Source organism: Clytia hemisphaerica, unplaced genomic scaffold, assembly GCF_902728285.1.
Source record: "Clytia hemisphaerica strain Z4C2 unplaced genomic scaffold, Clytia hemisphaerica genome assembly, whole genome shotgun sequence".
NCBI lineage: Eukaryota > Metazoa > Cnidaria > Hydrozoa > Leptothecata > Clytiidae > Clytia > Clytia hemisphaerica.
The window spans coordinates 796,893-817,238 of NW_027103289.1; the positions used below are offsets into that span (position 1 = coordinate 796,893).

Sequence of the window (20,346 nt, forward strand, 5' to 3'; positions counted from 1 at the left end):
GATTAAAAGGGTCTGATAAAGTATTGTACAGGTGCCGACAACCGCGACAACCCCCGTAGCGCCGTTCTTCAACTTTTCCGGACTTCGGACCCCTTTTTTGGAATCTACACCCCAAAAATCATAAAATATCAAAACCTGGCGAAAAATTTTGAAGTTGACCCGAACCCGACTCGAACTAGCGGGTCCCAAGTGCAAGATCACAGTGGGCTACCATTTGTCTGACTTCTGGTGACATAGTTGAAAATTTTTAACCATTTTGATGGTGTTATCGCTTGGTCAGACAAGACCTACGTTAAGAATATTTCACCCTCAATTTTGGCACTTTCTTAATAATACTTGAGTTTAATCATTCTTAGAGTATTTAGAAGATTTGACCAATTGTTTGTCGTAAAAAGGCTGATGCATAAACGCCGACGCGCTTTATGATGAAATCATAATGAAATTACAGCGCATCCCGACGCACACATATCATTATAACCCGGTTGTCCGAGAATAAAATCTGTAAAAAAATCTTTGAAGGTGGCCCAAAGGGTAGGCCATGGGGTAGGCCATATGGCCCGGGCCAGAGAGGTGGGCCAGGTTTTCTACTTACCCGTTATTCGAAGTAAATGACACTACAATTGGAGCTCCTTACAAAATCTCCCTTGGGTTATTTAAACATGAGTTATTTTAAGTGGTTTTCTAATTTCTTTAGAGCTAGATTTGGCTATTTGGTACATTTCTATAAATTTTAGGGAGTGTTCCCTTGAAGCTGACCTTACAAAGCAAACTGTTAGATAAGGTGACGCCACTAATTCATAGTTTTCATAGAATACATTCACTCACCTTTTAGTTCGACGTCTGCTTGCTCTTTTTGTGCAACCAATTTGCATAGTTGCTCATACTGCTGTTCAATCAAAGTGGATAAATATTTCGTTTTTTCCGATAGTTGTGATTTCAAATGTGACACATTCGATAAAATATTTGTCACGTTTACAGCCATATTTCATTTTTTATTTTATCATCTGAAATTGTTTATACAAAAAAGTATGCAAGCAAATAAAAGGATTAAATGGGTAATTAAATAGGTTCAAAGTCAAATCAAATAAATTAAGTTATTTCCGACTGAGTTTTCTTCTTAATGAATTAGAAAATAATTCTTTATCATCTCAATGCACACAAGAGCCATTGAGCTTTAACCCCGAAGGGCTAGAGGTGAGACTCCTGGCCTGGCAAAACTTTAACCACTCATTTCCTATCCAGAATGCCCGTGCGTAGTTTTTAAACAATTGTCAGATTGGAACTATAATCTATCGCTAGATTTCAAACAATTAAGTCCTCTAAAACAAAGGAAGTGCTGATACAATCCGTCGTCATGATTACGGCGCGTTCTATGCGCATTTTGGATGGGAAATAAGTGGTTTCAATTTCTTTTGCCTGAGAAGGGTTAAATTTTCGCCTCTAGCCCTTCGGGCTTGAAACTCAATGGCACGAACCATCCGAATCATTTTCGAATGTTTTGATGTTGATTTCACCCAAAATACAGGAAGTGAGAAAAAAAAGAAAAAAAAGAAGGCACAAACAGAGAGAGAAAAGTTTATCGATGTTTTTCAAGATGACGATAAAAAAGTTGTAATTTTACTCGTACAATATTGGATCTATTTTTATCGTTCAGAGAGTTTCCTATATTTTCTGAGCCATCAGGTATATTATGGCGAAAATCTAAAATACATTTCAAATTGTTACTCAGTACTGTGCAAACTTCAAACATTGAACTAAATTATCAAAACAAAATAACAAACAAAATAATACTTATTAGAAAAAATTTAAGGCGGCAGCTGATCAGATTTATTGTTGTTGAAGTCTTATTCCTTGAGGGGACCCTCAAGGTATTTGATAGATTGTAAGACATTCATTTCGTAATCACAAATGGGGGAAATTAGTCGATTGATAAAAATAATAATCGAGAAAAAAAATCTAACTATGCTAAGCAAACGTAGCGGGCGCGAGACAAGCTTCAGCGTCATAGGTGACTATTCTAATGGTCTAAAAATTTGATCTACCATATACGGTTTTAATTATGTGCCCCCAGTCGGATCGAAAAAACAAACAAACAATTAAATCTGCAATTTTCTGTACAAGTAGAGGTTTGAAAAGTTGAGAACTTGTCATGAATCTAACTCTCCCTTCTCCCCTGAAGCGAAAGTCACCTTTTCAGAATTGATTATTAATGATTCATATCATTATATTTTGATATTACACCAGACCCAGATTTCAAGAAGTTTATGTTACCGACCGAAGTCATATATTTTACAGAAAATCTTAGTGGTATCTACAAGTCAAGTTTATAAAAAGATTAAATATGTAGTGATCTCTAATTGGAAATGTTATCAAAACTATTAAATTGAAAGTCACTGTCAACTTTTAAAGAGACCTATGAACGTTTTTTTCGAAAACTTCTTGTAAATGATCAATAAAGTTGATTTGTTTTATTTTAACAATTGAATGTCTCAAAGTCAGTCAAAAGTGATTTAAAATTCAAAATCAAGTTCTTTTCCTTCTACCATTTTTTCTGCATCTGCTTGGATCTGTTTCCTCTTCTCTTCTGTAATAGGTGCGATTGCCCTCATCTCTGTATCGATTGCTGATGTTTTCTTGTGGCAGTTTGCAAGAAACTCCTCGTGGCGCTTGTCTACTATTCTCTCGATGTCTTCATGAGCTTTTCTGCATTCTTCACATAATAATTCCAATCTCCATTTTTCGAGCTTTCCATGCTTTAAGAATAGGATTTCATCCAACTTTGAACACAACGGCATGAGATATTTCTGTGAAATTTCTTTATACGAGCCAGCAAGATTGTTGACAACATGGTTGACTTTGACTACTTGATAAGCTGTTTGAAATACGACCTCTGTTGCCATGTTCTTGACTGATTTGGATTTAGCGACTCTCTCTGAGTCAGCAACAAACATATTCAATGAAGGAGCCAGTGTTGAAATGATTAAGTTGGACATTGAGGTAAAAAATTGAACAAGGTCAGCCCAGCTTTCTTTGACTAGAGTAAGTGCAATCTTTTCTTGCATTATGACTTTGATCATATGAAGACTCGTTGCATCACTACTTTTGAAATTTTCTAACTTCCTCATCTCTCCAGATAAAACTTGCTGTGATGCATTAAACCGCTGTTTTTCTTCTTCAGCGCGAATTCGAAGAGAATCCAATTGTGAGCGATAGGCTTCAACCTTTTTGTGAGCATTATCATTCATGGTTTGAGAGAGATTGCCATAGCTGCCTGATGGTGCCTGTGATCGTGGTAGAGTTGGATTTGGATTATAAAATTGAGAGATTCCTGCTTTGACTTTTAAACTTGATTCGATCGTGTCTGATTGTGAAATGATTTTTTTTTTCTGCTTGATCGAAGAGTTTTTGAATCGTTGCAACGCTTTCAGGAAGCTTCTGGATTCCTTCAATTGTTTTGAGGGCATTGTCAATCAATCTCAGTAGTTGGTTTTTGGTTGTTTTGTGATCTCCAGCGTCCATACCTTTAATATTCTTTTGCATCATATTAAAAAAGGTTTCAGCTTCAAGGATTTTACCAACTTGTATATCTTTGTCTCCTTTTTCAACCACTTTTTCTCTTAGTTTGATATCACCATCACTGTCGTCAAAATAATTCAGCAATAGATTAGCGAAGAGGTTGATTTGGCTGTTCTTTACCATGTATTTATCTCGCAAGAAATCAACCTTAGGGTTTTCTACATGTGTGCCTTGTGCTGGATACTGCACATTTTGGTTTGGTACTTGCTGAGGATTTTGCATACCACCCATTTGTTGATGAGGCATACCATCCATTCCGCCCATGGCGCTCATTGTCATCATGTTTACATATTGGGTTCCCATTTGAATGGCAGCATTTGCTCCAGTGTTAACGATGCTTGTCAAGCTTTCAGTCACAGATGCCATCGTCAAATCTTGAGCACTTGGCATACAAGCCATTGCATCTTTCCAATCTTCCTTTGCACTCTTGACTTGCTCTTCCATTTCTTTTAATGCCTTTTCGTTTGCTTTTGTAACCTGATCCGATCTTTTGATTTCTCTCTTAGTATTAGCAATATTGAGTTCTAGTTTCTCTAGAGCAGATTTTACATCGATCTGTTGGACAACCAACCCCATAAAGACTTCGTCAATGACTTCAATGACATGCATAAATTCTTTCACGACCTCTTCACATTTAACCTTGGCATTATCTGAAACTTGCTTGATTGCCATAAGTCTCACAGGAAAATTCTGAATGTCTGAAGGTTCCGATGCTGGAGACAACAGTATAAGCAATGCAGATTTCATTAATCCAGGTACCTATGGTGTTAAAATTAAGCTGTAAGTATTAAGCGCAAAACAAATATTTTTGTATAAGGTCTCACTCAAATATCGAATCTAGAGTATGCTCGCTTTACCTGCCAATGTTCACAGAGTACTTTAATTAAAAAAAATGTAGATAATGCTTTGAATGCGGGGAAATTCCTAACAACCTTTAAATATGACGAAGAAAAAACATTTTGATTGAAATTTGGTTCAAGAAACTTCAATTTTGATACTAAAGTACTTTAAAGCCTCCCGATCTCAAGTGTTTAACCATTTTTCACATTAAAGTCGTCCTATAAGTGGACCTCAAATTGACATCAGAGTGCAACGATCATGCCTCAAATATTTGACCTTTACGATAACATAAGTTTTTTAAATTTCGCGCTACTTTGCATTTCAAAACTTGACCTATCAATGGAAAAATGAAAAGAAATATCATCTGCCTTGAATTGTTTAACTATTGTGTTAAATAGAACCGTTTTATTTCAATTAACTAAAACTTTTTAACCTCGTCTTGTTTTTTAGAAGGATTTCGTATTCTTTGAAATAAGCAGATAAGAAGGTTTCTCTATGCCCTTACAACTCTTTAAATTTCCACACCATCCACGCGCAATATTATTTTAAGAAAATAGACATGTTCGGTTGTTCAGAAAAATCTACTTGTCACAACAGTGTTTTTTATTCTAACGTTGCAATACCTTAAAATTCAGCAAAACCTCGAATCACCTTCGATCCCAGGGCAAACATCATTAACGTTTCTATTTGGATGTTATTTGATGAGTTTTAGCCCTGGTCTTGGGTATCTTATAATTTTGCATAATCTCAAAATATGTATGAATTGTCATAAAAGTAAAAACTTTATTATTCCCTTCTTGAATTAGTAATAGTTATCGCACGGTACCGAGTAAATATGGGATATATTATTCCAGTTCCGATTTCTCGTCATATTTTGAGCCTTCGCGCGAGAAAATATAGAAAACTCTGAACGAGAGAAATATATCCTATATTGTACGAGTGAAAGTGTGATGGTTTATCGTCAACTTGAAAATTATGAACAAACTTCTTTCTCTTCATTTGTGTCATTTTCTTTGTTTTGCTTTTTCACTTCCTTCAATTTGGCGAAATCAACATCAAAACATTCGAAAATTATTTGAATGGTCAATAGAAATATCGAAATGTTCTTTTCGGTAGCTAAATTAGTAAACATAACTCTTAATCTGTTGGCTAAAAGTTTCAAAAATCTTTTTCCTAGAAATGAAGATCTGTTTCTCCTCAAAACCTAAATTTTTAATCTCAAAGTATCTTCCCTAGAAAATTTGGTTTGTTTCCACAATTTTCAGAATTAGAACTTTGATCTGTTCTCCCAAGCTAATGAGGAATAGGGGGGGAATAGGATATCTGTTTCCCTCTTTTGCAAATTTTCATCTGTTTTCCTTGCTTTTTGTAATTCATATCTGCTTTCCTCCAGAAAGTTCAATCTGTTTCCAATGCAATATCATCTTTTTGGAAACAGATATCTGTTTCCCAATTCATTATGTCATCACCTAGAAATTTTGATATGTTTCTCTCTGATGGCGTCATCAACTGGAGCGGGGAGACAGATAGTTTTAAGGAAAAGGGAAACAGACGTTTCGGGGAAATGGACTGGTCGGCTGCTTCTGAAAATTGATGGTGACCAAGATTTTGTTCGAATTATAGAAAGTTTCTAATAATGGAAGTTCGAATTAGTGAGTGTCTACTGTGTGACTAGATTAAAACCAAAAACAAACAAATTGTTTTTCTTTTCCTAAAATATACTTTAACATAAGATACAAATTAAGATTTCATATACAAAAAAATGAGAACAAAGCACACTCCTAAAAAAACATTTGTGTCGCCCTTTTGTAAATCATACAACTCGAATTGGGAGTTTCTGAAGTTACTCAGAATTATTCTTTCACTTCAGTTTCTTTTTGTTAATTTAAGTGTTCCATAATTCAAGTACTATGATCCTATCATGTCTTACAAGTAAAACATTTTTATATGTCATTTCGTCTTACGAATATTTTGAGGTATCTTATGTGCACGTTAGACCAATTTTAACCTTGAAAATGCCTCCTTCTATGTAATTTGAAAATTATGCAGCCGTAGAATAAAAAAAATATTATAATACTGAGATATTGGATAAAGGATATTAAAAGCTATTACATCTAAACAAATTATTAGGCAAATTAGATAATGCTTATATAAGAAAAAAATTGAGGTAGAACCAAATCAATTACTCCTACAATGAACAATCAGGTGTCGAGAGGGATTTGACATATCGTGAGAAATTAATTTAAATTTTCACAAAAGGGTTTTGAAAATTTGCTGTGTTAAACAGTCGAACTTTAAAAATCCTAATCGTATCGCCTAAATCAATTTTATAAGAAAATTAAGCAGCAATTTGAAACTCTACAGTATGGCAGTTCGGTTAACTTGAAATTTATAACTTAAAGTTATTTCAAAAGTCTCATAGACGCATTCGATTCTTATAATCCAGCAAAGGCTTTTAGGTTATTGTGAAGATCGATTTCGAGAGTGTCAACTGTATTGCTGATATCAAATAAAATATATTTTAACATTAAAACCAAAAATTAACGTAAAGTAATAAGATATTTAAACACATTCGTAAATTCTTAGGATAACTTCTAGAAAAATAGCTTTATTGATTCATGTTTTTTAATATTAATGTCTCAAGGAATTTAAAATCCAAAATCAAGTTCTTCTCTTTTTACCATCTTTTGTGCATTTGTTTGGATCTGTTTCTTCTTTTCTTCGGTAATAGGTGCAATTGCCCTCATCTCTGTATCGATTGCTGATGTTTTCTTGTGGCAGTTTGCAAGAAACACCTCGTGGTGCTTGTCTACGATTCTCTTGATGTCTTCCTGAGCTTTTCTGCATTCTGCGCCCAATTCCAATCTCAATTTTTCGAGCTTTGCTTTATCTTTATTAGCATCTAAAATAAGGATTTCATCCAACTTTAAACACAACGGCATGAGATATTTCTTTGAAATTTCTTTATACGAGCCAGCAAGATGGTTGACAACATGGTTGACTTTGACTGCTTGATAAGCTGTTTGGTAGACAGTTTCCTTTGCCATGCTTAGTTACTCTTGCGGACTTAGCAACTTGGTCTGCGTCAGCAACAAACATATTCAATGAGGGAGCCAGTGTTGAATTGATCAAGTTAGACAGTGACGTAAAAAATTGAAGAAGATCCACCCACTTTTGTTTGACTTTATTCAATGCATCTAATCCCTGGTTCAAGACTTCGATCATTCGTTTACTTGTAGCATCTTCACTTTTGAAATTCTCCAATCTCCTCAATTCTTCTGCTAAAGCTTGTTCTGATGCATCAAACCGCTTTTTTTCTTCTTCAGCGCGATTTCGAAGAGAATTCAACTCTGAGCGATGGGCTTCAACCTTTTTGTGAGCATTATCAATCATGTTTTGAGAGAGATTGCCCGAGCTTTCCGATGGTGCTTGTGATGGTGGTAGAGTTGGATTTGGATTATTGAATTGAGAGATTCCTGCTTTGACTTTCAAACTTGATCCGATCGTGTCTGATTGAGAAATGATTTTTTCTGCTTGATCGAAGAGTTTTTGAATCGTTGCAACGCTTTCAGGAAGCTTCTGGATTCCTTCAATTGTTTTGAGGGCGTTGTCAATCAATTTCATTAGTTGGTTTTTGGTTGTTTATTGTTCTCCAGCGTTCATACCTTTGATATTCTTTTTCATCATATTAAAAAAGGTTTCAGCTTCAAGGATTTTACCAACTGGGATATCTTTGTCTCCTTTTTCAACCACTTTTTCTCTTAGTTTGATATCACCTTCACTGTCATCAAAATAATTCAGCAATAGATTAGCGAAGAGGTTGATTTGGCTGTTCTTTACCATGTATTCGTCTCGCACAAAATCAACCTTAGGGTTTTCTACAGGTGTGTCTTGTACTGGATACTGCACATTTTGGTTTGGTGCTTGCTGAGGATTTTGCATACCACCCATTTGTTGAGGAGGCATACCACCCATTCCACCCATGGTCATCATGTTTGCATATTGGGTTCCCATTTGAACGGCAGCATTTGCTCCAGTTTTAACGATGCTTGTCAAGCTTTCAGTCAGCGATGCCATCATCAAATCTTTAGCACTTGGCATAGAAGCCATTGCATCTTTCCAATCTTCCTTTGCACTCTTGACTTGTCCTTCCATGTCTTTTAATGTCTTTTTGTTCGCTTTTGTAACCTGATCCAAGCGTTCACTCTCTCGCTTAGCATTATCGATATTGAGTTTTAGATGCTCTAGAGCAGTTTTTACATCGGTCTGCTTGGCAAGCGCACCCAGTTGAACTTCTTCAATGACTTCAATAACATGCGTAAATTCTTTCACAACCTCTTAACATTTAACCTTGGCATCGTCGGAAACCTTTTTGATTGCCAGAAGTCTTTCAGGAAGAAAATTCTGAATGTCTGAAGGTTCCGATTCTGGAGACAACAGAATGTTCAATGCAGATTTCATTAATCCAGGTACCTATGGTGTTAAAATTAAGCTGTAAGGATTACCTTTGCTAAGGTTTTAATCAAATATTGAGTTTTAAGCCTTTTTGCTTTAAGTTTGTTGTTTGCTTGTCAATTTTTACTGATTGTTTTAATTTTAAGAACTCTTTTACAAGATTGCAAAGATAATCCTTGGAATATGACATTTGAAGAATAGATTACAAACTAATTTTGGAAATATTATCCTTTGCTTCACGAGACTTCAGTTATGGTACAGAAGTACTTATTAAAGCCTTCTGATCTCAAGTTTATAATTATTTTTCTCATAGAAGATGCCCTTCAAAGAGACTCAATTTTCTTAAACATTTCACAAAAAGATTTGGTTTACACGAGACATATCAATTAAAAAATGAAATGAAATATCTTGTGTAGGGTAGTAATGAGTGATACTTTACCATTCTTTAGAACGAGGTTCAGAGAATCAACACCAATGCCATGGATTGCTGTTCGGAGGACAAAATATTAGGGTGAAGGAGGCGTAATCATAATTCCGATTAGACTCTTATCGGCTTGCTATTTCATTTCATTCAATAATATGGGTATTAAGCATCGAGAAAGTTCTCAAGATAGCAGTCAATCACGGCAATAAACACGGGACGATTTTTTGAAAAAAAATCAGGCTTTAAAACCTACATCTTAACACCCATACCTCAAAGATTCTACCATTGAGACCCCTTCCCACTGGAAGAATTGGCCAAGATATCGTCCTCGGTGGAAATAATCAAATAAACCTATCTTCACTGCAAAATATGCTATTCTTCCCATCGACTTGAAAACAATGGAATTCGAATCCCCAGCCATAAAAACATCGAGTTTCAGCCAGTTATAATTAACCCTAATGGCTGAAAAAATCAAATCAGGTCTGTGAGAGAGGGTTTATCCTAGGTAACTAGGCTTAAGCTCTATGAATCGAATTGGCTAAGATAACTAATTTTTGACTCGCGTAATAATTGTGGTTTTTACAATCAAGCTGATGCACGATTACACTTGCACTTCATTTCAATGCGATCCTGCTGTATTATCCAAAGATTTACGCCATCTCACGCAATCACGAAAAAGCGCTGTGGGATACCGTGGGTTTAACATCTCGGAGAACAAAAGCATCCATGACAACTAGCGAATCCAACAAAAACAATACGTGAGAATGTTCATTTCAAATATTGAAATAAATTTGTTATGAGTTGAAATCTCGCTACTAACTCCGTTTACATTTTTCGGAGAATATTTATAGAATACTTGCAACTTATAAAATACTTGCACCAAAAGTAAAGCGTCTAGATGGTAGCTCGGTGGAGTCGAAAAGCACCCGTTTTTTACAGAAAGTATACAGATGAAATCAGGAGACTTTATAGTACTACTGTGCCAAAACATAACTAACCAAAAAGTAGCGGAAAAATGAAACTTTTTCCAAGATAATAAGAAAATTCGATTGCCCGTGGGTTTTTATGGGATGCTTAGTAAAAGTGTTCAAGAGTACTTGCCCGGGGGGGGGGGGGATTTGCCCGGGGGGAGTACTTAGGCAAAAATGGATGATGGGTATGTGCGGACGGTAAGGGTCGGTTTTTTCACCTTTCAAAGTCTCTCTAAGGATTGGAAAAAATCAGACAGTTTTAAATTAGTCTCTCTAAGGGTCGGAAAATTCTGTATTTTTTTTAGAAAATTTTTTGATTTCCAGAGAAAAAATTGTAATAAAGTCTCTCTAAGGGTATGACTTTTTTCAAAAATCGAAAAAAAAAATTCAAAAAGTCTCTCTAAGGGTCACCTTTTCAGCAAAAATCAGTCTCTCTAGGGGTCGGTTTTCGGAGGTCCCGTCCGCACATACCCCTCATTCGTCAACCCTAGTACCCCCCCCCCAGGAGTACTTGTTATCGAGCGAGTGATAAACCCCTTTTGAATTCATATAAGACAAAATAAGAAAACTTTTTATAAATCTATAATTACCCTTTCGCAGCTCATTGATATGTATTCCATATTTCCATCGGCTGTTCGAAAGGCTTTTTTCCCAGCTTGTGAAACTTGCATAAGACAATCACGCAATGAATTTGTATTAGTTAAATGCTTGTATTTCTCATTAACTCCTTCAACTCTCAAGTCCACTTCAACTCCTGTCGCGATATAACACAGTTGACCAAGAATATTGATAGCCATTGGAGCACCTGATAGTTTAGCTGACATTTGATCAAAGGGTTGCATCATGGTTAAGAATTCATCTTGCTGCGAGACAATACCAGTGACGGCTTTGTCAACCTGTGCCATCCTGAATAAAGAACGAGTAAAGGAGTTTTGAGAAAACCTTTTATAAAGGCTTATTTTGTTGTAAAATATATTGCAAAAAATATTGGTAAAAGGAACATTTTGATGTAGGTTTCGGAACACAGAAAAAAAGGAGGTCGTCAGTAGTCCGACACTTTCTACTCCGACAGTAAAAGTGCCCGACGTTGGATTTGACGAATGCTTCAGTATTCCGACAACAATTTTGTCCGAAAACGAGTCAAAAAAACAAACATATCAAACAAAATATGAGTCGCCCAAGAGGAGCCCCATCTTTTATAAGCAACTAAAGTTTTGACTTTGAGGTTGGACCCCTAAATCCGACTTTTCTTAAATTTTGGGAAGCTTATTAGGATTAAGCCTTCACGAACGAGTCAAATCTAACGAACCCTTATTCAACATTCGACACTCTTTCGTTTTTCGGACAAAAGTGACGTCGGGAACAAAGACTTCTAAATTGTAAATTTATTTTATAGATTCGGACTATTTTACTGTCGGACTAGAATGTGTCGGACTAGTGACATGCACCTGAAAAAAAGCTATCGAAAAGAATATTTCGATATTTATTTATTTTCGCCTGAAGGTTTGGAAAATGTGACAAAAATCCTGAACTCAAAAAACATATCTTGATACGATAGCTATTACACACTGAAAATAATACAGTCATTAACATATATTTAACCAAAATGATTTTCCCTTTTGAAAGAAATTTGTGTCCTTTGTGTGATCATTCACAATTTACAGTTAAAAAATAATCTAAAAGTGGCATTCTTAGGTTCAGTTGCTGAATTCCATGATGGTGATATTCCTAGCGTATTCTTAACTTTTTGGCTAATTTTATCATAAGTATTCTTATAAAGTATATTTTTATAAAGAAAGCGTGTACCTGTTTCAATAAACATCAGAAACATCCCCTCAGCTTTATTGATCATATTCGAAGGGGGCGTTTATTGGAGGGGGCGTTTAAGGAAAATGAAAAATTGTTCATTTTAAGTAAATGAAAAATTTTTCATAGTAAGTAAAGGAAAAATTGTTCATTTTAAGTAAATGAAAAATTGTTCATTTTAAGTAAATGAAAAATTGTTCATTTTAAGTAAATGAAAAATTGTTCATTTTAAGTAAATGAAAAATTGTTCATTTTAAGTAAATGAAAAATTGTTCATTTTAAGTAAATGAAAAATTGTTCATTTTAAGTAAATGAAAAAATTGTTCATTTTAAGTAAATGAAAAATTGTTCATTTTAAGTAAATGAAAAATTGTTCATTTTAAGTAAATGAAAAATTGTTCATTTTAAGTATTGGTTTGAGACTTCAGAAAGAAGACATTCCATTTTCAAATACCAATCTTGTACCACTTTTTGATGGTACTTGATACAATCTGAAAACCTTTTGTGAGTGCTATCAGAATCATAAAAAGCAAACTAAGGAGCTGGGTTCGAATTTGGTCAATTACAACAATCAATTTTTTGAAAACTCTGCAAAAGTTCACCCATTTTCAGTCATTTTCAAGTCTTTGGAAGTCTAAAATTCACAAGGACTAAAGCTACAAGGATTGCTAGCAACCCTGTAGGCGTCTGCAAAATAATCACTTTTGGTTCATTTGGGGAATTTTCTAAGTGTCAAAAGGGCTTTTTTTGGCACTATCGACTAATTTTTGAAAAGTCTACAGACCATGATTGCGTGTAAGTAAATCATTAAACTTTCGAGCATCTTCCAATTTTTTCCTATAGTATAGGGGAAAATTTTGGGGTCCTCAACATTGACAAGTGCTATGACCTTGAAATTTTGACCAATGATCGATATGGATAATTTAAAGTGATTTGCAAAATTCTGTTTCAGCCACCTGCTATATTGGTATTTTTAATTAAAGATGTGATCTTGACCAGAATCATGTATTGACTGATTGACTCACTCGATTCGACTGAAATTTGTTTCTGATGGCTGATTTATCTAATAAAAGAGACTAGTAGCAGAAAGTATTCGTTCCTGATCGGTCCGAAAATACATCTTGACCGTCTGTCGGAACTCAGGAGCTACTTGAGCTTTTATCTGGAAACTTTCACCAGTGATAGATATTGACTATCTAAGACAGAGTGCAAAATTTCATTTTAAGTAAGGGGCCACTCACACATCGATGATTCCCACGACTAGCGTCAAATTGACTAGCATATTTGAACAGAAAGAGAACAAAAGGGCAAAAAAGAGGTTCCCACTCACTTTATTAAAGTAAACTTGGTTTAAGATTATTTAATAATCGCAGCTTCTTTTAAACGCCCATTTCGAAAATAAACGCCCCTCTTAAAATCCTGACAATTTGATAAAGCCCTGGGCGTTTATTCGAAATTAATTTTAAAAAATCAAGACAAAAATTACAACAAGAGCCGCAAAGATGCGGATAAATATTTCCTTTACAAATGATAGAATAATTATTGATGTCCTCAAAAGACTTCAAAGTGCTTTATCTCAGATAACATCAAGCAGCACAAGTCCCCAAGAATTTCAAAATTCGTTTATGTAATTGCTAGTATTTGCCAACCTCGTCCCCGTGTATCCCAGGCTTTATTTACGTTACTGATTGACGCCAGAGAATACCCTGGTTGGCTGATGCAAGTTCCCCCTCTCAAAGGGGGAACTTCTCAAAACAATACGTCATAAAAAATACTGACGTTACAAAGTTACACTACAATGCAATAGTTTCAAACCCAGGAACAAATGAAATCTGACGTTTTGGTTTTGAATTACGTAATCTTACGCGTTCGAAAACTAGCCAATGCCAGGGTATTATCTAGCGCTTACACAGTGACCATAAAGAAGCTGATAATACGCAGGGAACGAGGTTGAGTATTTGCAGGATTTTATTCCTAAGATGACGAAGGTTCAAACCTACGGATTACGGAGAATATCCAAGCTGAACTCGACTGAGAATAACAATGCAGTAACCAAATTGGCTAGACAACCTTTAATTTTCGTTACTCTCGGGTACCTAATAGCCGCCCCCCCCCCGCTAATTTATTTTTCGAAGATTTTCCACCCAGGACATTCTACCCTCCACCCAGGACATTCTACCCCCCCCCCCGCTTATTAATTTTTGGGAAAATGTTTTTGAAAGTTCCCTTTTTTGTCACAATTCTGCTGTATAGACATTTTTTCAAAGAGGACGTCCTGTTGAATAATTGTATCATGTATATTTTATACATTATGCTGCATGGTTTAATCATTATTTTTCTGCTGGACTACATAATTATTCAACAGGGTGGCCTCTTTGAAAAAAGGTCTATTAGCCTCCTTTTAAAAAATTTGCCACCCAGGACATTTTTATTTCAACCCCCCCCCCCGCTTATTCCAATCCCCCCGGCTATTAGGTACCCGAGAGTAGGTGGACTCTTTAGTTGGATTTTAGTATTATACTAGCCGTCACCCGGTGTCGCACCTGCTGAGTAGAGTGTTGTGTTATTGAACACATCAAAAGGCCTTGGGATAGTGCATAATTATATCATTTTATTTCAAGCGCTTATTGCCAGAAATATTAGCCAAAAAGGGGAAATATCTGAAATGAAAGAATGACAAAAAGGAAAAAAGTTGTCATGCCAGGCCAGGAAATCACTTGAAAAAATTGTCAATTGAGAACAAAGTTTTCTTCATTTTTTAAATGCATATATACGTGGAAGAAAATGTCAAGTTTTAAACGCACATTGAAGAAAATATATATATATTCATAACAAATGTTTTCCATCTTTTAAATGTACGTGTAAGAAATCTCCAAATTTATAAAGTTTTCCACGTTTTCAACGCGTATTGAAGAAACTAAATTCATAACAAAAGTTTCCCATTGTGTAAATGCACATATGTAAGAAATCTCCAAATTTATAACAAAAGTTTCAACCTTTTGCCTTTAAAACGCACGTGGAAAACAATCTACAAATTCGCAACCAAAGTTTTCCACATTTTAAATGCACGGGGAAGAAAATCTCCAAATTCACCAGAATTCACAACAAAAGTTTCCACGTTTATAACGCACGTGGAAAAAATCTCCACGACCAAAGTTTTCCACATTATAAATGCATGGGGAAGAAATCTCCAAGTACCAAGTTCAAGACAATGATTCCAATTGTTTAATTCCATATTCAATACAATCAAAATTTTAAGAGCTAACATTCTTCATATTGGCCAAGGTGTTCCGGTTATATCAGCTTAAAAAGTTTGAAATTACAGTTCTGTGAACCGCAACAGAATTTTCCCCACAAAAAGAGTTTTCACCAACTGTCACTAACCAGTTAATTCATTGTTGTAGATAAAAACACCAAGGGAAATTCAATCATTAACCAGTCAATTTTGCTCCATGTTTAAATTTTTAGCTCAAAGCTAGCTATTAAAATCATAGTTCATCACCAACCATATCGCATCACCATCTGACCATTGCGCATTGGGTAGTGCATACCATAAAAGTGAGTTCAAACTTTTTTGATGTCGCAAGTATTTTTTTTCAGGTATAACATGGTCAGATTTATCCACAATATCACTTTAGGTAAATATACAGGCAAAATTGAAGTGAGCTTGTTGTGAAACATGAAAGTTGACAAAATGTCCTGTTTTTCCAAGACCATCAAGATAAGAGATTGTATCTCTCACACCAAGAGTATGTGAACGAAACATCAAATCCAGACAATTGTACAAAAAACATGATCCAATTCAACTCATGAAAGCATAAAAACCAAAGAAAAATAGCGAAAGAGCAACATTTGTTGTCTATTTTTTGCCTCCATCTTTGTTATGACTGTTAAAAAGCAGTATGGTCCGATCAACAATACGCTTTCGAACCGGGCGACGTTTTCCGATCGGCAAGGAGAATAGACCACCGTACGCATATTTCCTACGACGTGTCTTGAAAAAATGACGTCTTCCGTCTCGAAAAAAGAACATCATACTGTTTTTACCGCCGGAGCTTGATTTAAAAAGAGACTCATGTAAAAACTCACGAAATTGACCAAAACCGGCGTTAGACTGAAGAAGGAGAAGGAGGAGAAGGAGAAAAATTACCGTTTTAACAAATATTTCCTTCTGGAAAGGAAATATTTAATAAAAATAAAAAAACAAAATATTGAAACTCATGGTACTTAAAGTTTCGATCGGGATCGGGATTGGATCTTTTTTATTACTAGCTCAATACTCCAACAGTTAGTGCTCAGATCGAATTGATGCGTCTTTTAAAAGGAAAAAAGGATTTAGGTCTGTAGTACGCTAAAAACCTATAGATAGTTCGAGATAAGAATTTTAAAACAGTTTTGATTTTTTTGATTATCTCTTTGTGCATTATTTTTCTTTGAAATATCTTTAGAAAATTATTTTTAGAAATACTGGTTTTTGTTCTGTATTGAAAACTATAATAACCTACCTTTTGTTGTTAAAACAGTTCCTTCAACAAAATATTGATACCCTCTTGATACTTGTTTCAAACAAAAACAAATGCCGAATTAAACTATCTGTTCGTGCAAAAATGGTCTTACTCCAAAAGTTGTTAACTCTGGAATGAAAAAAGGCGTGACACATATCCATCTTTCAACGATTGATGAGCAAAAAAAGTAATTTTCTCATACAATAAATGACAATATGACAATAAAATTTTTATATTTCGTATCAAAAGAAGTGTGTGGTCTTTATACAGTTTTTTTTTTAAATTAATACCATACTTGATTTAACATATGAAATACCGTTATCTGTTCAATCTTTTTAAGGCTATTTAGTCTTTTGTTTAATCTTTATATTGGATATGTAAGTTCAAATTCCTTCACGTACTGCTACATAAACCGCTTTTTATATTTCTGACTATGATGATCGCTCGCTAACAAAGCCATGCTGTGGTCAAGCTTGGCTTTATTTTTTTTTTAATTAACTTTTCTACGATGTAAAGTCATGGGATGGCGCCCCAGCAAGGGCTTATAGGCCGCAAAAATTAATTAATTTTGCACACTTTTCTAGAGGATTGATTCTTTTGATAGCATAAAAATGCAACAGATTATTCTAAACTAGCAAGGAGCTGTCGCTATGAATGCCCCGCGAAGGTATTCATAATCGAGAATGAACATTTGAAGGCCGTATTCCACCAGATCGTTTTATTGGAGCGCATTCCAATAAGCGCACAGCTAAAGATTTCTATTCGCTGAGCGCTTGTCTCGTTCCTTTGAAACCATTGTGAGCAGCACAATTTCGAAAAAAAGTCTTATTAAAAGAGTTATTAATTTGATTCTTATAAAGTAGATGCTTATAAAAACAATAAACATGCTCATATTGTGCACTGTCCTTTTCTTACTTTATAAGAACTAATTACCGAAAGGTATATGGCTGTTTATCAAGAGTTATTGATTTGATTCTTATTAAATAGATGTTTATAAGAAAAATAAATATGCTCATATTGTGCACTGTCCCTGTTTTACTTTGTAAGAAGTGAAACGTAAAAATCAATACAAGTCGCAACAAAATAGATTGAACAATAGGTGCGCGCGAGCATTTTTTAACCGCGGCGGCCCGCTCAAAATCGGAAGAAACATCAACAACATCGTGAACTTTGTCATTTGAGTGTTTTGAACTAAAAAATGGGGAACTAGTGAAAGTGTACAAAAAGCTGGCAATTCGAATCCTAAAAAGGGAATTTTCTCGACTCTCATTTTGATAACAGTTTTTGTCAAGACTTGCCAAACGATATGATCTTTTGGTTTGAATATCTTTTTGAATTTCTTACAAAGCTTTTTTCGAATCCTAAATCTGAATCCGAACCCTTGAATCTACCATAACAATAAAAAACATACCTTTTACTGTTAAAAAGCTCCTTCAATGCAATTTTTTACCCCCTGCTTAAATAAATTTAATTACTTATACCATTTCACATATTAAAAAAAAAAAACTTCTAAAATCTGTAAAAAACTAGAAACTATCGAAAACCTAGAAAAAGGCGTAGATTTTAATGAGAGAGAAAGAAGGGGATTATATGTAACAATATCATTTCCTTATTTGGAAATTAAAGAGGTAAGACCATACCTTTTTCGTAACTTTTTATATAAATTGTGGTATTTTAAACCATCATCTAAATCCTTTTAAATCCATTATGTAAATCTTTTATAGATCTACATATACATGATATTTTTGTTATGAGGTTCTTTATATGATGGGACATATTGGAGTACGTGTTAGTGAACCCGTAATGGACTCTGATTGTTATCAGAAAACCCGTTTTATAGGTAGTAGTGTACTTGATATATAAGTGTTACTTTTATAACACCTGTTACGGCATGATTTTATAAACTTATAACTTTTATAAAATTCAATCCTTTAGCGTGCTAGACTAATGACTGGATTACCTTTTGGCAGGTAACACGGTGGTACTCCATGTTTGATTCAGCTTTTGTGAGAGCATTGTAACAAGCATGAGAAACTTCCATTAGAGAAGAACGCACTGAATTTGGGTTGGACAATAAATGGTAATCATCTCCTGAATTTGTCCTTTTATTTATACAAATTCTTACAAGAGGAATTATTTAAAGGACAATGTTTAATCCTCACTGCTTAAAGGCACTGCAGCTTAGTTGATAAAGGGCCTGTCTCATATACAGGAGAGCCCAAATTCAAATCTGGGTAGTTCCCTTTAATTGTTTCTAGCACAATGTTGTAGTCAGTGCTATCTGTCATTCCCAAATCTCATTATGACAAGTGAATTCTTCTTTATATTTATACAAAATCTTACAAAAAGAATCAAATCAAGGTAAATGTTTATCCACAGTGCTTCAATACACTGTAGCTTAATGGTTAAAGCGCCTGCCTCGTAAACAGGAGATCCCCAGCTCAAATCTGGACAGTGCCTTATAGTTGTGTCTAGCACAATCTTGTACTTAGTGCTACCTGTCATTTCCAAATCTCATAATGACAAGTGACTTCTCCTTTTTCTTCATACTAAAACTTACAAAAAGATTTTGTTTAAGCAAAAATTTATACCCTTACTACTTCAAAGCACTGTAGTTTAATGGTTAAAGCGCCTGTCTCGTAAACAGGAGTACCCCAATTCAAATCTGGGCAGTGCCTTCTAATTTTGTATAGCACACTTTTATATTCAGTGCTATCTGTCATTCCCAAATGTCTCAAACACAAGTGAATTTTTCTTTTTATGTACACAAAATCTTCCAAAAAGAATTACTTGAAGGAAAATGTTTTATCCTTAATTTTTCAAGGAACTGTAGCTTAGTGGTTAAAGCGCCTGTTTTGTAAACAGGGGATATCTAGTTCATATCTGGGCAGTGAGTTTTAATTGTGTCTAGCACAATCTTATTGTACTCAGTGCTATCTGTCATTCCCAAATGTCTCAATCGCAATTTAATTTTTCTTTTTATGTACACAACATTTTACAAAAGGAATTATTTAAAGGACAATGTTTTATCCTTAATTCTTCAAGGCAATGTAGCTTAGTGGTTAAAACACCTATCTCGTAAACAAGAAATCCCTAGTTCAAATCTGGGCAGTGCCCTTTAATTGTGCCAAGCAAAATATTATGTACTCAGTGCCATCTATCATTCCCAAATCTCTAAATGAAAAGTGAATTTTTCTCTTTATTTATACAAAATCTTACAAAAGGAATCTTTTCAAGGACAATGTTTAATCGTTACTGCTTCAAGGCACTGTAGCTTAGTGGTTAAAGCGCCTGTCTCGTAAACAGGAGATCCCCAGTTCAAATCTGTGCAGTGCCTTTTAATTGTGCCAAGCAAAATGTTATGTACTCAGTGCCATCTATCATTCCCAAATTTTTAAATGAAATGTGAATTTTTCTCTTTATTTATACAAAATCTTACAAAATAAATCTTTTCAAGGACAATGTTTAATTGTCACTGCTTCAAGGCACTTTAGCTTAGTGGTTAAAGCGCCTGTCTCGTAAACAGGAGATCCCCAGTTCAAATTTGGGCAGTGCCTTTTAATTGTTTCTAGCACAATCTTGTTGTACTCAGTGGTATCTATCATTCCAAAATCTCTCATTGACAAGTGAATTCTTCCTTTTATTTCTACAACAACTTACAAAAAGAATTATTTAGAGGACAATGTTTAATCCTTACTGCTTCAAGGCACTGTAGCTTAGTGGTTAAAGCGCCTGTCTCGTAAACAGGAGATCCCAAGCTCCAATCTGG

At 34.8% G+C, this 20,346-nt stretch overlaps 1 protein-coding gene and 2 non-coding genes across 3 annotated transcripts; 2 read left to right on the forward strand and 1 right to left on the reverse strand.

Annotated features, from left to right (window-relative positions):
- Positions 1–1,570: 1,570 nt before the first annotated feature.
- LOC136809486 (uncharacterized) lies at positions 1,571–16,755 on the reverse strand. Its single transcript, XM_067066026.1, has 3 exons — positions 16,578–16,755; positions 10,857–11,172; positions 1,571–4,335 (listed from the first exon to the last, which is right to left on the reverse strand). Exons 2-3 carry the CDS (start codon positions 11,169–11,171, stop codon positions 3,310–3,312), a joined length of 1,341 nt encoding a protein of 446 aa, XP_066922127.1. The 5' UTR covers position 11,172; positions 16,578–16,755; the 3' UTR covers positions 1,571–3,309.
- Positions 16,756–19,841: 3,086 nt separating this feature from the next.
- Positions 19,842–19,914, forward strand: Trnat-cgu (transfer RNA threonine (anticodon CGU)). The gene has a single exon. It is a non-coding gene; the product is annotated as a tRNA-Thr (tRNA).
- Positions 19,915–20,061: 147 nt separating this feature from the next.
- Trnat-cgu (transfer RNA threonine (anticodon CGU)) lies at positions 20,062–20,134 on the forward strand. Its single transcript has one exon. It is a non-coding gene; the product is annotated as a tRNA-Thr (tRNA).
- The last annotated feature ends 212 nt before the right edge of the window (positions 20,135–20,346 follow it).